The 17,489-nt window shown below is 28.2% G+C and overlaps 1 protein-coding gene across 1 annotated transcript; it reads right to left on the bottom strand.

Moving 5' to 3' along the window:
- Positions 1-8,727: 8,727 nt before the first annotated feature.
- LOC111034047 (protein DENND6B) lies at positions 8,728-16,683 on the bottom strand. Its single transcript, XM_022315070.1, has 9 exons — positions 16,245-16,683; positions 15,903-16,057; positions 15,556-15,825; positions 12,415-12,600; positions 12,112-12,344; positions 11,487-11,677; positions 9,336-9,607; positions 9,057-9,269; positions 8,728-8,966 (listed from the first exon to the last, which is right to left on the bottom strand). Exons 2-9 carry the CDS (start codon positions 16,026-16,028, stop codon positions 8,754-8,756), a joined length of 1,704 nt encoding a protein of 567 aa, XP_022170762.1. The 5' UTR covers positions 16,029-16,057; positions 16,245-16,683; the 3' UTR covers positions 8,728-8,753.
- Positions 16,684-17,489: the final 806 nt, after the last annotated feature.

Here is a 17,489-nt window from a genome sequence, read left to right as displayed (position 1 = left end):
GAAGCCCCTCGTGCTTCATTACTGCGAGGTGTTTGCACGCAGCAGGTGATTCTGTTGTTATACACAGTTTTTGTATATTAGTACCTTGTACCTATAAAGAATTGTATGTTCATACTGTTTGTATATTATACAATAAATACACGAAAGATGACTAGTTTAAAACCATTCATTTGTTGGTAAAAAGTTGCTAACTTAAATAAATGATATTGGTTGGATGAAAAAATTGCTAAGTAATAAAATATTTTACTTAGATATTTTTAAGTTTATTATTATAGTCGTAAACTCTAATCATAAAAATTTTCAATTTAACATTTAATTTATATTTTGTAACTATTTTTTTTTTTTTAGTTTTAGACCATTTGTTAATCAAACCCAAAACACTTGCCTACAATATAGTCAGTAAAAAAATCCACAGTCTAATAATCTGTTTATTATTATCGTTATTCTGACTATACTAATTGTCAGAGTTTTTGTTATTTTTACTAAATACGTAAAATGACGAATTTTTAATACTATTATATCACATATCTACGACCAAGTCGGAAACGTGGCTACGGCATACATCTAAATGTACGTAACTCCTGCGCACAAAAAAAAAAAAAAATCAATAATTAAAAAAACTTGAAAAATGTCAGTGTTGATAATTTTCGATGAAACTTGCAATGAAAAAAAAATCTTCATTTAGTATACTTCATTAACATTTTGGTAATGTTCAAGCCCACAGCTCTTTATAATATATAGGTGTCCGATAAAACGCAATGCCTATGATATAAATGATATAACAGTATGATTTACGAACATAATGATATTAGCAGGTATTATATTCGCCATAATTTCGTAAAAAAAAAACAATTATAATAATATGTACCTAATATATTATACGCCTAACTATATATTCGCCCTACAGCGGTACTCGAAATATATACACACGCGTTGAAGGTACACGACGACGATACAAAGTAGTCACTTTGAGCATAATATTATAATATCCTGCAACAATGTCCTGCACGCTGCAACATGGGCTGTGTACAGCTCGGCGTATAGTACAAATCAAGAACCAACTTTTTCGTCGACGTGCACTGCTGCAATGCACATAATAATAATACCCGCGGATACGTGCATAATGAACACGGAGGAGCGATGGTAAATTGTTTAACCCCCTCGTACACTGCAAGGCAATATGTGCATATATTATTACCTATTATTATTATTATTATTATTATTATTATTATTATTATTATTGTTTTATACACGGCGTTAATCCGAAAATCGCCCTTTTGGACGCGACAATAATTGATTCGTATAATATTTGAAACGTAATTATTTGTTTGCGGTGCCGCGTACATAATATACACGTGTATGCGTATTATGTATGTACATAGCTGATGGTAGTGGTTGCCTACACATATACAACAGCGACGTGATTGCGGCGGCGGCTGCGCTCGTTGCACTGAAAATCGCACCCCTCCGCGCCGGTCATCCACTTGGTGCACATTCGCAATGTTCGCGAGACATGATGAATAAAGAAACGCCGTGCTGATGCGATATCGGTATTCGGCATTGGCACCTTTATTGCTATTGTTGTTATTATTGCGTGTTGTGGGTGTTGGGTAGAAATTCCCGTGGGTCAAATGTATGTGCACGCTAAAATAGCCAAGGTCAATAAATCCTGAAGGGTTAAAAAAAACATAACGGATAGAACGGAATAATGTCCGAAACGATTGATTAAATAGCACGTTTAAAAAATATTAATTATTATGATGTAATTGTTTTTATTAACTATAGTTATGAAAAATGAACTAAATTATATCCAAATTTAAAACTTATTTAAGCAACTTTTCCATTTGTTAATGATTGCCATGAATCAATAATAAATTATGAATAATATTTTTTCATCAAATAACAACTATTATTATCATAAAATTATTATAAACACTCATGCTCCAATGTAATCGAATTATTACATTTTTTTTATAAACTCCCTATATTATATAATATTAATTATGTTGAATATTTTTGTTTTGATTTTTTTTGTCCTATCCGTTGCATATATCGACCTCACATATTTTGACTCGGATATTTGAATACAAGATATTTAGATTTAGATTTATATAATAGATTTTTAATACTTAGCTAATAGATGATAATCATTGTATTATAGATGTGTAAAGATTTAAAATGAACAGTGTTAGGGGAGTGAAACTCATCAGTCATCACGGTATACTGTATTACCTAAGTACCCAACACCAAAAGCATTTTACACCTACTGAATTATGATATTTTCCGGCCCGCTCTGACCCACTGGTTCGTAATGTCAACATCCAAATGAACAATTATACCAATTACCAGGACCAAGGAACAATAATACAATAAAAAAACTTTCCACTTAGAAGTCGAAATTTTCGATGAAGCCACTTACTTCAATTTGGGTTCTAAAAACAAAAACAAATGGTTGGTGTCCACCTGTCCCGGTTACTCTGCAAATAATTTACCGACACGGGCATTATTTGGGGGGAGTGGGCCGCGGTGGGTATGCATTCGCACAATTTTTTTTTAAAACACTTTTTATGGCCCGAAAAAAATAAAACATAAGCACCGATTTGCCTAAGAGTTTTTAAACAGAAATTGAATAGGTATTTAAAAAAAAATGTAGGTACTTACTGTGTTTCATTTCAAAAACGTTTCGATGTGGTCCGTAAAAATTGTTAAATAGTATTTTAGCTATAGTAAGACTTACTCAGTATATTTAACATAATAATGCTCTTGTAGTAAAGCGACAAAACTCGCAGATTTTAGGTATGTTTATGGCTCCCTCAAAGCCACTCAACCGAGCCTACCGTCGGTTGTTGGGATTTTATTGACTAATACTAATTACGCGTCGTGTTAATAATAAATCAACACAATTGATAATTTCATCAAAAAGGAAAGTCTACGAATAGCATCCCTTGTTGTTTACGTTTTAAAAATCGTCACTATTGCGGCCTATATCCACCTCAAATTATTACGATGTATCGAGAAGGAAGTGTAATCGTATATTCGTATCATAAATTATTATTCAACCACCAATATTTTAGTGGTTTTCGTTTAGCCAGGGGTGTGGGCTAGGGGAATATAGCCCCTCCTATTGATTGTGTTTATTTTAGCCATTATAGCCATTAATACTTGATATTACCTATGCAATGTATTGAAATATTTTGTAGCTAACGCCTAACACATTATGTCACATATCAGTAATCTTTATTAGAACTTAAATAGAAGAATGACCATATAAATGTCCAAAATACAACAAAATATATGTTCTTCTTATATTCTTTCTAATAATAATAATAATATTGATAATACGATTAGTTAATCACAAGACCATGGTTAATTGATTTGTGGTATAATACTTAGATTTACGAGTCTGTCTTTTGCAGTGTTATACTAATGAGTACCACGGACTAATCTAATATGAAGTAATTTTCATGCGATTACTGTCGAAAGAATATCTCTAATCCCAATTTAGTAATCCCAACGTTTTGCGTAATTTATTTGTTTTCTCTCTCAGATCAACGCGCAACATAGATAGGTAGGTATAGCACTTTCGCCTAAAATCAATTTTATGATTTTTGATTAATCTTAGAGTAAAATTACCTACCACAAAATTATCACAACATAATATCAGTTTTATATTTTATTATTAATTGACTTTGTATTCAACTTTCAATTTAAAAAAAATTTTTAATTTAAATGATGCTTAAATTGTTTTGAAACAATATTTTGACACATCGATATGTCATACCCTCAAAAATATTATTATAATATAAGTATATCGATTTTGTAATGACTAATGAGTAATTTTACTCTAAGATTACTCAAAAACATAAAAAAAATGATCTGTGTAAATGCGATTCGGTGCTCGTGGGGCAGAGAGTTAACAACAAAAATAGTAATAATGGTGATATTTCCATTCCTATCGATATAAGTGACCTAATTAATAATATATTATTATACTCGTATTAAATAAATTACAAAAATATTCTACAGTTTTTGAAATTCTATACAGATATAGTATGTGGTTGTGGTATGTCACACACACACACACACACACACACACACACACACATACACAATTAATGAAAATAATTAACTCAAGTTAAGTTTAAGTTAAGAACACTAGATCGATAAGTTAAAAGTTAACAGTTAAGGAGTAATTAATTTAACTCGATAAGTTGAGAGTTAATATGGAAAAAATATTAAGTTACCTAGTCTAATTTTTGTAAATTAGTATGGAGGTATCACATAAAAAGTGACTGCGTTCTTGAAAAAGATCTAATTTCCTAAATTATAACAATCAATTTTATTGAATTTTTTATCATAACGTACAGTAGTGGCTCCGAAATGTCTGACAAATACTATATGACAATGTATATCATGTGGATAATCACTATCATATTTATTCATCTTTATAGTTAAAATTCTTTATACCTACATACAATTCTGTATAATTTAAAGTTTTATTAAAAAACTTTCAGATTTTAAATAGTTTAAAAAAAATTAACTTTTTAATTGCCCCTTTGCCTATACCTGAGTTTCCTAAAGTGTGTTCCGTGGGACCAATGTCAAGGGTTATGCCAGGTGTATGTGATTATTGAGAAAATTATGTTTATTTAATGTTTGTTATTTAAAAAAAAAATTTTTTGGTTGAAATTTTTTTTTAAAACTAAGTTTAATAATGAAAACTGAAAAGTCATTAACAGTATCGTTAAAATATTACTTAGACTTGAGAGTTTAGAGAATTGGTTTTCCTTTTTTTATTTAGAAAAATTGTAGTTGAATTGGATTAGACATTAGTCTTCCCCTATAAACACAAACAATTTTTTAAAGGTGCCGTGGTCGTAAAAGTTTGGGAACCACTGGCCTACACACCATAAGAAAACTGAAATGATCCCCCCGATAAAGTCTTGTTGGTCGGTTACTCGGTTCACACAACACCATTTAGTAGGTACCTACCTACCTGTGTCGTGCTCTGTGAATTTATTTAATACATTATGGCTTTAGGTTACAAGTACCTAATAACTAGCATGGTAAGCCGTCACATACATGGCTAAATTATAGTGTTATATTTATCTACAAGTTAAATATATGCCTAGTCTGTATGCAACTTAACACGACGCGTTGAACCTGCCACAGCAGCAGAACCGAGAACATCGTCGTTATGCCAATAATCATATTCAAATGAATATAAATATAAAAATATAAATTTAATTAATTATCATTACCGTACTTACTAATATCTATACGGCTTACACCTATCTATACATAATATAATATAATATTATTTAAGTAACTATAATACCTACCTACATATGTATAGCCATTAGCCATACGGATAAATTAACGTAAAATAAAGAATACGTACTTGTAATTATGATGTAAACAATATCAAACTTGTAAATACTATTGCATTATTACTTATTAGAAACATTTTAAAGTAAAGACTTAATCATTCCCAATAATATTATGAGATCAACGTGAACATGTTTTTACTACAACAGTATTATGCATTTATGCCATACCTACCGCGGTGAAAGATATTTTTAATGAACATTTATGCAATATTCCGTTGTTTATATGTATATTGTTATTTATTTATAATATTATATACCTACAACGTGATTTTTACATCGAATGGCTATCAGCAGAGTTTTAACTATTAGGTATTTGAAAGTTATAGCCAATATGCAATACTACCTATTATAGAAATATTATTATTACATCATATACCTGTAGGTATATTATTAGGTATAATAATACATAGCAATATAAATTTTAATTTAACTGTATAGGTCATAGGATATGAAAAAAACATATTATTATTATACACGAATGTTACCTTATTTAAATAACAACTTAAGTAGGTACATATTAACTTAATATCATTAAGTTATGTAATCTTATGTAGGTACCTATACTATTTATCAAAATATTGATGTGTCAGAATGGTCGGACTAAGGATCATTACTGTCATTTGAGTATTTGCAAATAAAATTATAATAGTATTGGTTTCAATATTATTACATAGGTAATAATATTGTATAGGTTTATTACAGCCTTATTATAGGTACTCGTTGATTCATCATGTGTTGAATTATTAATTATTTGTGTTGTATCTTCAGTACTTACCTACCTACCTAATAATATCGTACAGTATAATATGTGTACTACCAGCAGACTACCAATTATTGACAAACCGATGAACAATATGCTGTTACAATCAATTTTTATGTAGATTTTTAAGTTCCTAAACACATATTAATTTTGGCATTGTTTATCGTCTACTATAACGTACCTATTTTTAAATACTTAAGACATTTTATACCATTTGAGGAGTATCTTGTGAGCTTTGGTGATCTAAATTTATTTTTGTTAAATGAGAATCAACTTTTTAACTATCAATTGTCAATGATGTTAAAGCTCCCTATTTTTGTGGTTTTAAACCAATAAGTGGAAGGTTAGTAACCATGTATTATGAACCTACTTTCCAATGTCCGATAGGTAGGTAACTGTTTAAATGTAATAAGCTTTATTGCAATTTTATTGTAATAAATTAATTTATTACATTTTCTTTTCTATAGGTTATGCATAAAAAATATTTTTTAGTTTTTATTTCACAAGTTTTAAAATCAAAATTTTATTTTTAAGAAAATATTCAAACACAAAAATATTATTTTAAATCCTATACAATACATATTATTTAGTAATAAACGTTAAATATTCTTCCTATATTATGACAGAGTAAAAAAAATATAAATTTATACAAATATACTGATTTATATCATATATTATATAATATTTAAATTTATTATTGAGTAACTAAAAGTATTAAATAATTATTATTTTTATCTGTTTCTTTCTTTTTCTATTTTGTTAATGATTGTAATCCTGAAATTTATGTATTTTTGGATATACACAGTTTTAAAGTAGGTGACATCTCAGTAAGAGGCCATAACATATGACAGCATATATTTTTATGGATCACTTTTTAATCAATGTATTTTTTTTTATAATGTAAGCATGGTGGTAGAAATTTGGAAAATGATTCCTAAAAAATCACAACTGTGTGTAAAGGAATCTGAATAAAAGGAAAGAAAAAAGATGTCTATTAAAAACCGAATTTGTGTTTTGTGAGCTGGGGCATTCATCCAATACAATAACTGTAGGTACATATATTTCTTGTTAATTTTTGTCTACGGATAGTAATGTTACTAACCGAGTGTGAACCTTTATACCAATGCTTAGTTCAAAAAATACAAATACATGAAAACATGAACCCATTTTATTTCTTTGATTGATATAAAAAATATTAAAATAATGGAATACCTATTATCCATAATGTTATGCAAGAATTAAAAAATGTTTTAAATTTGTTGGAGAGGTTAGATTATATTTAATCATTCTACAACTTTTAGCAAATGTTTTCAATGTTAAATAAAAAGCACATATGTTTTTTCAAATAATTCCAATGTCATTTTTTGTATGCTATATGTAAGTTTATTGTTCATTGTTGATCTTTAATTGCGTTTAATGATATGTTATATTAAATTGTAATAAATTATTTTCCTTTTTCATTTATTTCAATTTTAACGTTTTGAAGCTCTGGCATTACCATAGGTAGTTGCACAGCTATGGTCTGTTATATTATATGAAAATGTATATACAATTACGGTATCTAGCTTTTATTTTTATTATTAATTGAATGGTGTATAATGGAAGAAAAGTATACATTGTTAAAATAACCATCTTACTTTTTTATTATTTTGCTTAATTTAACTTATTTTAAAATGGAATACATTTTCAGTTAGTAATAGTTTTTAAATATATGGATGGGGATAAATAAATCTTTAGGACTAGGTTAAGTTAAAATTGTATATTATATACTATTTGAAACAATATCCTACCTATCACTAACTTAACTTCCAACCAACCTATTACCAGTGGGCTATTAATTCATTCTAGTATTCAGTTTTCATTATATTAATTGCTTAAAAGATTCTTGCGAAATCTGCTAAAAAATAGCAAAATTTGTTGGTCTCCGTTATTAAAATTTTAAGACTCAGAGGATCAATCTTTATTTTCTTTTTAGTATTATGGGGGAGTGTAGTATCCGGGGAGGCAGTGACATATTATAACAATTAAGCAATACATATATTATTTGAATTTTTATACAGAAAGTAAATTCTCAATATGTAAATAATTTAACGCATAATATATACGGCAAAAATTTCTTTTACTCCAAAATTAACAACTTAACTAATTATAACACTAAGTTTTTCATATAATATAAATTTATATTCATGGGCAACATTTATGACATAAACCATAACAATATAATATTATATAAACATAAATTAATCAGCTTCTTTCCTGGAAGTAACTTAAAGTAAATATTATAAAAATTTAAGGCAGTACGAATATTGTTTATTCTAAAATATCTGTACTTGATTTCAACAAAAAATGTAAAATTAGGAATTCATATTTAATAAATGTCAGTGATAGATATTTAGACAATTTCTGAATACTTAAAAATGTATTAAACTGTAACATGTTTGTAAAAATATATAACTATGGAATAATAATAGTATCAATTTTGAAACTGATGATCAGTGTATACATCCATGTGAGGACAAATACAGACACAATTAGTGAGATGGCATTGATATTATCTAAATTATTAAAATTACTCTTCATCTATATCTATACATGGAAGTGTATCATCTGGTAGATGGCTTTTTACTTGACAAGACATTTTTTAAATCATCTGGCAATGAACAAATTATATCATCCATTTTCACTTTTAATTGATCTTTGATTCTTTTATTTAACTGGTACCCTTTGCTTTCACATTCATCCAGTTTCTGCCGAATTTTTAGTATCATGTCAACAATTTCTACTTCTTGTTTTCCTTCAAGCCAATTGTTAAAATCCTAAAATGTATAAATAAATTATAAAATGTTTACTTATACTAAATTAACAATAATCTAAGTGTAGCATAATGATAATGGTTATTTTTTTACCACACTAGATAGTGCTTCGATTTGCAAAACTTGAAGCTTCATCATCATTCCTTTGTAACGAACATTGTACCAACCATTGAAATTTGGAGATCTGAAAAATTGCTTGTAAAGCCCCTTCCAGTCTCCTTTAATACCACATGTCAGTTGAGGCCCAGCGTATTCTAAACTAGCCAAAAAGTTGTCTGGATTAAAAGGCCAGGGTTTAGGAGCCGCCTATAAAATACATTAAATAAATAAATTTCATGTGTTTGTCATTACCACATAAGCCAATTTTCATACCTTAAAGGGAGAAATATTTCTTTGTAAGGGCATTAATGATGACATATATCGCTCAAGTGGTATCATAAAACTATGGGTGAGTTCTAAAAAGTGTCTTCGCAATAGTGCTGATTGCACTTCTTCTGGGCGCTTGTTTTGCATTCCTCTGAGAAGTTTTTTGACTATTGATTTATCTTTATACAAATAGGGTTTATACTCTGTATAAACTCCAGGTTTAGCATCTAAGATTTTAAGATTAGATCCTTTTCTTAATTTACTTTTATTTGTGGTGTCTAAAAAAAAAAAAAAAACACAACCAATTCAGTACATTTGACATATAAATTCAAATACATTTAAAATATGAAAGAACCCTTCCCTTTGAAGTAAAAATTATCAAATTAAATATACATAAAAAAAACAAGCAATGCAAATTAGTTTTTATTATTTTAAATTCAATATGAGATAGTTATTATGATAAATTTTTTTTTTTGTATTTTAGATCAACAATGTAAAAAATAAATTATTACATTTTTTAAAAGTATTTGTTGCTATACTTTATGACCAGTTAACATGGGAAAAATCCGGTTTTAGATGGTGAAAAAGTCATGTCCACAAAAGAAAAGTTTTAGATATAGGTAATATTGTATATAACATTTAGGCATAATCAAAAAATTCTAAAGTTTGATTGAGTAAAAATATTTTACAAGAATATGGTCAATAGTAAATGACAATATAGTAAATATAGAATAATTTTCAACTTCAAAATGTTTTAAAAATTTTTTTACCACAATACAAATAATTGTATGCTTCATTTTTCAAAATAAGTTACATAATTAAAAATTAAAAAATAATACCACTGAATTATTTTTGTTTTAATAATTATTTAAAGGTAATTTTATTACTGAAGTACTGAAGTATAAAATATTTCGCCATCTGATCTTGTTAAATAAACTCAACAATTACAACAAAAATTGTTATAGAGCAAAAACATTTTTAACTGTTAACTCAAATTAGTTTAAAAGATTAAGTAACTTTTGGAGCTATGTTAATATAAATTATAAAAATGGGGCAAGAAGATAATCAATCTGTTGGACAGTAATGTTGAGTGTACCATATCATTGAGTAAGTCTCTTTAATGGATGGGTTAAATTCTAATTCAATGCTAAAACAGTGCATACGAAAAACGAAATGGGTTATCTGCCAATATAACTAAGTAATTTTTTGATAGATTTAAATTTTTATTAAAATAATTAATTTTATTAGCATTGATAAGGTAAGTTGAATTAATTTTCGTAAAAAACATTTCATTTAAAAATGCCATTGTGTGTGTTTAATAAATACAATAACACAGGGTGGTCTAATCCGTGGCCCTCAATCTTATTTTTCACCTTACAAAACATATTTTTATGTAGTAAATATATTAAATTATCAACAATAGGGTGGTGGGGAACGGCGATAGTCGGTTATATTGCCGACTAATAATAATAATAAATTATATTAAATTAATATTAATCTGCAATGTGATAAAAATTTTGAATGTCTATTGTCTATATAGCTCAAAAAGAGTCAAAATATTCATAAAATTATGCAACGAGTAGAAAATGTAAATGTTGGTGAAAATTTCAGGGACCTATAGTACAGCAAAATAAGAATTAGTTAAATAAGAAATAATTCATTTATGGATGAATATCCAAAGTCGTATAAACGGCAAAAGCTTATACACAATTAATGTGAGTTTCCATAATAAAATAAATCAAATGCCTATATATAGCTTAAAAAGCTTCAACATATTTTTAAAATTTATATGAGAATAGAAAATGATAATAAACATTTAGTTATCTTTTTAGTTACAACAGAAGAAAAACAAAATCGATGTTGTGAAAAACCTGTTTTGAGAAAAATTCCGTTTTTACTTTAATTTTTTTTTTTGTTTTTTCCAATTATTTTGAAAATTCCTGACAATTTTCTATTTAGATCTCTTAAAAGTACCAACTGGATCTGATTTTCTACAACCCTTTTACTCCCCCTCGCCACAAGTTTTAAAATCATATTTTTTCTACTTTAATTTGTGAACATTATATTAAAAAAATTCTTCATTATAAAATTAATACATAATCTAAAATAATAATTAAAAAAATTAATTTTTTTATAACCATAATATCATAAGTTTACCTTTTTTTAATGTATCAGTAACTCTAACAATATGTGGCCAATGTTGTAATGTTTTTGTGAAATAAGGATTTGTTACACCGAGTATTATAGGTGGCGGATTCAGTGTCTTGCTCATGTACTCTTTGAACTCATTATCGTGTATTGTAAAATATGGACGATAATCTCCATAATAAGCCAATGGCACAATTAAGCTAATAATTAAAAATAAAATATAATGTATCATTGAAAATCTAAAATGGTAGCTTATAACTTATAAACTACCATTTTAGATTTTTATTACAGTAGAGTCTCTCTAATCCAGTATTCTCTAGTCCGGACATCTGGTTAATTCGGACAATCAATTATTTATACTATGTAATATATGTAGTTATATAAACTATACAAAATATATATATATATATTTATAAACTATTTGTTAACATTAATTGTTATCTATACATATATTATTGATAATTGATACAAAGGTAATTTTACCGTAAAATACCCTACACGCGACACGCCTAAACGCTCTTTTTAGAGAAAGTTTAAACGTCTTTCTGTTTAATCCGGATAGAGTCCAGTCTCATCATGTCCGGATAAGCAAGACTTTACTGTATACTAATTTAGTTAAATAAATACATTTTACCTAACCAATGCTTGAACAACTTGAGAACTGTAGGTAGGTGATGAGGCCATCACAACAATGGGTTCAGTCGTTAACACTAATTCCCATAAAAGATGCATTTGAGATACAATCGATGAAAAACATCCAAATGTATTCAGTTCGTATAATGATGATACAACTACGGGTAACTGGTAATCAGGTACCATTGAGTTTGATGAGCTGCAGATTTTATTATTATCACATACCAGTTGAGCCTATAAACAAAATAGTTCAACTATAAATACAATATCTTATGTTATCATTTGATTATGTTGCTTCACAAACTTGAAGAACAATTCCCAGTAATGGCAAGCTAACTGTTTCTCCAGCATATAAATCTGGCCACTGTTTGATATCATGCCATGCTACTTCTATTCCAGTAATTCCGTGCTTGAAATACTCAGGTGCTATTGTCCCACAAACTTCAGTAAATAAACTAATGAATGGCAACTGAGATAGTATAATTACACTCTAAATAAAAAAATATAAATACAATTATTAAATTTAGTATTTTCAAATCCTAAAATTGTTTTTTTTTTACATTTATGTAATAGGTGATCTACCATTTATTAAAGTGTAGCTGGTGATTTATGTTAAAACTTTAAGTTTAGTTTGTTATCAATCATATTTTATAAATATTTTTCAATATTGACAAACACATTTCTTTTGAAATGTGATGGTGGGTTCAGTATACAATAATAAAGATATTATATTTATCCAATTTTTAATGGACTCGAAAATAGTGCTTTGTGCTTAAATTGTATAACTGTAATTTATCATTATTTTTATATTTATTAACTAAAAACCTAAAAATTTAATTGTATTATTCAAACGTTGTAGTAGATTGTCTGCTGCATGAATGCAGTTTTTTATCAATCATTAAAACTATATAGTACTCATTTAATTTTATCTAGTATCAAATTGATTTAAATATTGTTATAAAAAAAAAGTCAATAGTTACAGTAGAGTGTACACATTGCATAGGAACAATAGACATAAAGTTGGTAATTTGCACTAAAAGTCAGTTGTTAAATATTGTAGTTTGCATTAACTAATTAAAAAGTTAATATGACATTTTGACAATATTATAATGTAATTTGTAGGTAAATTTTAATTTATTTATTTTTATGCTTTTTTTTAAATTGTTTGTATTTTATGTGATAACCGACAAGTAATCATTTCTGAGAAATTGAAATATTAGTTTTAATTTTTACAGAAATACTTAAATCTAACTACTTAAAACTTTTTATTATAATTTAACAATGCTATACATGCCAAAATTTATTAGAAATCTGATTCCAAAAAATTATTTATGTCTATCCCCCATATTTTCCCTTACGTGAATGACGATGAATACTGAATAGTCATAAAAAGTAATTTTAGTGAGTAGTGACATATAATATAAACATAGGAATGGATTATGAAAAAGAAAAAGTAATTACACACATTGTTCTTAATAATATTACATCAAAAGTATATAGCATAATGCCAGAATTTAAGAAAACTTAAAATGTTAGAATATTGGAAGATATTTTAGACATATTGGAAAGTAAAACCAAATAAATATACTAATGAGAACATTAATACGGAATGTATCTATACTAATATGTTAATATTTCTAAATAATTTTAGACATAGCATTTCTGGACAGAAAAATTTTCAAGTGCTTAATGTTGTCAAAGATTTGATTTATTTTAATGTTTTAAAAATGATAAATAAAAACCTTAAATTTATAATTGATGTAATTCCAATATTTTTTAATTAAAATTATTTATTTATGGAAATTATAATCTAGAGATTACTTTTTACATTTTCAAAACATGTCCTAAATCAATATCAAACAATTCATTCTAACTTCTTATAATCATATTTTCTTTGATAGGATGTGGCACCTGCTTGTGTTGTCCTCATTTTACAAGCATACAACATGAAAAAATTTGAAGTTAACAATTATTCATTTTACTATGTTATTTTTATAATTTGAGGTGAATTGACATATTATAGAATTTAAAGGTAAGATAATTATTTAGGGCATAGCGCTGGCTCTTGTTGATATTATGTTTAAGTAAGTTTTGATCATTTGAAAATGTATAACAATTGAACAGTTTCAAAAAGGTCATAACTTACTTACTTAAAAATAATATCCATAAGAGCCTATGTCATGCCCTCTCTAATAATTGAAACTGGTAAACAATAATTTAGCATGTCATACGTGTATAAGATAAACACATGCGGGAACCTGTTCTTTTATAATATTTTATATATGTAATACTAATGGTAATTCTTTATGAATAATGAATGTTATGGTCAAAACAACAAAAAGCATGCCATATTGGTAACTACTTATTACTTTTAATATGATTTCCAAGTGGTCAGGTTAACAACCAGCTTTTTTTTAGAACGAACATTGAAATATTTCTACATCCAATTAATATTATTTTAGTATCACGATTTGTCAGTACATAATGTTCCTAAAAATAATTAATATACACCTAATTCAACTAGGTACAACTAAAAAGATGTAAAAGATTAAAAACGTAATGAAAATGTATTTTTTTAAACATTTGAACTGTATTTTAAATGACGATCATACCATGATAATTAACATTAATTATGGGTTGCATGAAGAAACACAAAACATTAAATGAATCAATAGTGGCCTAATGAATGGTTCATTAACATGATTTAGTGGTCAACGATTGGAATATTTAATTTAGTTACAATACATTTTTTATGCACCGCTCCCCCCCAAGCATAAGATTACCAATATATATTAGAGTTCAAATGATGAAATGTATAATTAATTCTATACATAATAAAAGATCAACAAAACTATGGTTAGTAATTGAACATTTTGAGCAAACTGTTAAAGATGATTTTTGAAAGAAAAATGTTATGTTGCTTTATTTGTACTTTCAACAACAAGGAAGCCAAACATTGATTTATAATTTTTACTATCAGAAATTAAAACTTTTCATAAGATAGATCCATTATATATTATAATGACCAAATCAATTTTTGCTTTAGAAATGTATGATATAAACTATGTAATGTAAAATAAATGTGGTATGTTGTGCTACTACTACTTTACATATGATGTATAGAGATAACCTAACAATCAATGCATCATCTTATGTACATTATTAGTGACCTACAAACATAATATACCATTATGATGTAATATATTTTATATTAAAAATATGTACATTGTTAAAATTCCAGAATAAAATTCAAACACTATTCACTAAGTTATTTAAGTTATTCAGAGGTGTACTAATATTTTATTAGTAATTTACACAAATAGAATTTTTTACCTGTAAATAATGAAAATTCATCTCTAAATCAGTACATTTTCTGATAATGTCATACTGTATTTTAATCTCATAAGAAGTTAGTGTATTATAGAAAACAAACGGTTAAACATACTTTTTGAAAATAACCCCGTGGAAGAGACAGATCTTTGATTTGTCGAAAGAAAACAAACCCATACAAACAACGATGGTCAACTTGTAAGAAAACTGGACATTTTGCATTATAGTTTATATGGCGTTGACTGAGATTCGAAGGTTGAGAACACTTAATCTTGACATGGAATTGAGTGTCTCCCATGCATCCGGAATTGGAGTCGGGAAAAGCAAGGTAGCAGAGGTTTGTTTTGTCCTCCTCGGATAATTTCACGTTGTTGGGGTAGACCAACTATGAAGAAAAAAAACAGATAGGTATTACAAAATAGCCAGCCGGGAAGACGTGCGCACGGAAAGCCGCAATAGTACCTCCATCGCCTGGCCAAACTCTAGGTCAAAGGTGACGACACAAATGCACTGGATCCAATCTGAAAGCATTTCATCGGCGGGCTTGTCCTGTTTAGAGTTTGTATCAACGGTGCCATGTTCGGCCATGTCGGCGTAGCAATCATATGGAACGGGGGCTGCAGCAAACAATAATTGTGTTTGTTATAAACTGATAATGCAACTAATACATTCACACACTGATTAGTGAGGAAAACAAGCGATCAGCAATACATTACATACAGGGACAATTGTTTCAGCGTCCCTCGGTTGGACACAAAGGGCCGACAATAATATCACAATAGGTATTTCGTTTTAATTACGTACCTCACTCTGAGCATCGGTGGTCAAGTCCACCGGTCCAGGCGACAAGCTAGTTCTCGGCGGCTAGGGAGACTTCATGTGCGTGCTTCGTAGGGCCGTGCGCCCGTGCTACAATGCTTGAAACGAGACAACTAGAGTTTTTCGGATCACGAACGGCAGACAGACTATCACTTTTCCAACAATTATTATTGTCGAATTCCGCGAAAGTTCGGGAGATGGACGGAACGCGTTGATTAGACGTCTGTTATCACTACCATTATTGATATGATTCTATGATCTTTTGGTTCAATGAAAACACCGCGGTGCCATCAAAAATTCGACCACGGCATACATTTTTTTTTTATTATATTGCTTTTATTTCAATGGATTAATATTGTTAATTAATCCACCTTGATTATTGTTATCGTATTCGTCACGGTCGCCGTCGTTTACAACGACGAGTAAGCCATATTATCATCAGTATTCGACGATAGGATTGCGCAATCGCGAACGAGTGAACGCGAGTCGTGACGGTCACTGACTGTTGCCCGCAGGCATCAGTTCATCAGCACCCGCTACGGGAGGCGTAATATTATCATAATATTAGTTACTAGAAAATATATTGGAATCAAACATTTAAATAAACCTTGTCGTATTGGGATTACAATTTATTATACATAAGTATCAACCCACTCGCTATTATTAGAATAGTTAAAATTAATATTTAATTGTTAACATTCCTATAATATACTTTATACACAACTTGGTAAATGTAATCAGTTTGTTGTGTGGAGTCTATATATCAGAGATGGCGAACCTATGACACGCGTGTCACTCTGTGACACGCGCACACTATCTTAGTGACACACACAAATGTGTAAAAGTTTGATAATATTAAAGTTTTGAAAAAAAAATTGAAGGGTTACCAAAGTAGTTGACACGCTGGGAAAACAAAATCTAACCAATATTTTTATTTGACACGCTGGTACAAAAAGGTTCGCCATCCCTGCTATATATCCTTAATAAAAAACAAATACAGACTCTGTTGGTGTGATAGAGTACCATACTTCAATATTATTTGTAATCATATCGATGAATTAAATTTAAAATGGTAGTCGGTTGGATTACTATGTTGCTCAAATACTGATTTATATTAGAAATCCATAACAGAATTAAATTATATCATACAAATGGATTAAATTATAAAATCTCATTTAAAAATCACCTAGGATATTGCAGGATACAACTCAAAATTAAAAATATTAAATT

This window comes from Myzus persicae, unplaced genomic scaffold (genome assembly GCF_001856785.1).
Source record: "Myzus persicae strain clone G006 unplaced genomic scaffold, MPER_G0061.0, whole genome shotgun sequence".
NCBI classification, from domain to species: domain Eukaryota; kingdom Metazoa; phylum Arthropoda; class Insecta; order Hemiptera; family Aphididae; genus Myzus; species Myzus persicae.
The sequence above is the reverse complement of the archived record's forward strand: the minus strand, read 5'-3'. Positions and strand labels throughout refer to the sequence as shown.

Excerpts from the sequence above, each read along its gene's own strand:
- LOC111034047 (XM_022315070.1), bottom strand. The coding sequence starts at position 16,028 with ATGGCCGAACATGGCACCGTTGATACAAACTCTAAACAGGACAAGCCC. Across the intron at positions 9,608-11,486 it reads TACTGATACATTAAAAAAAG|ACACCACAAATAAAAGTAAA; the intron begins GTAAACTTATGA and ends TTTTTTTTTTAG. Across the intron at positions 8,967-9,056 it reads TCGAAGCACTATCTAGTGTG|GATTTTAACAATTGGCTTGA; the intron begins GTAAAAAAATAA and ends TATACATTTTAG.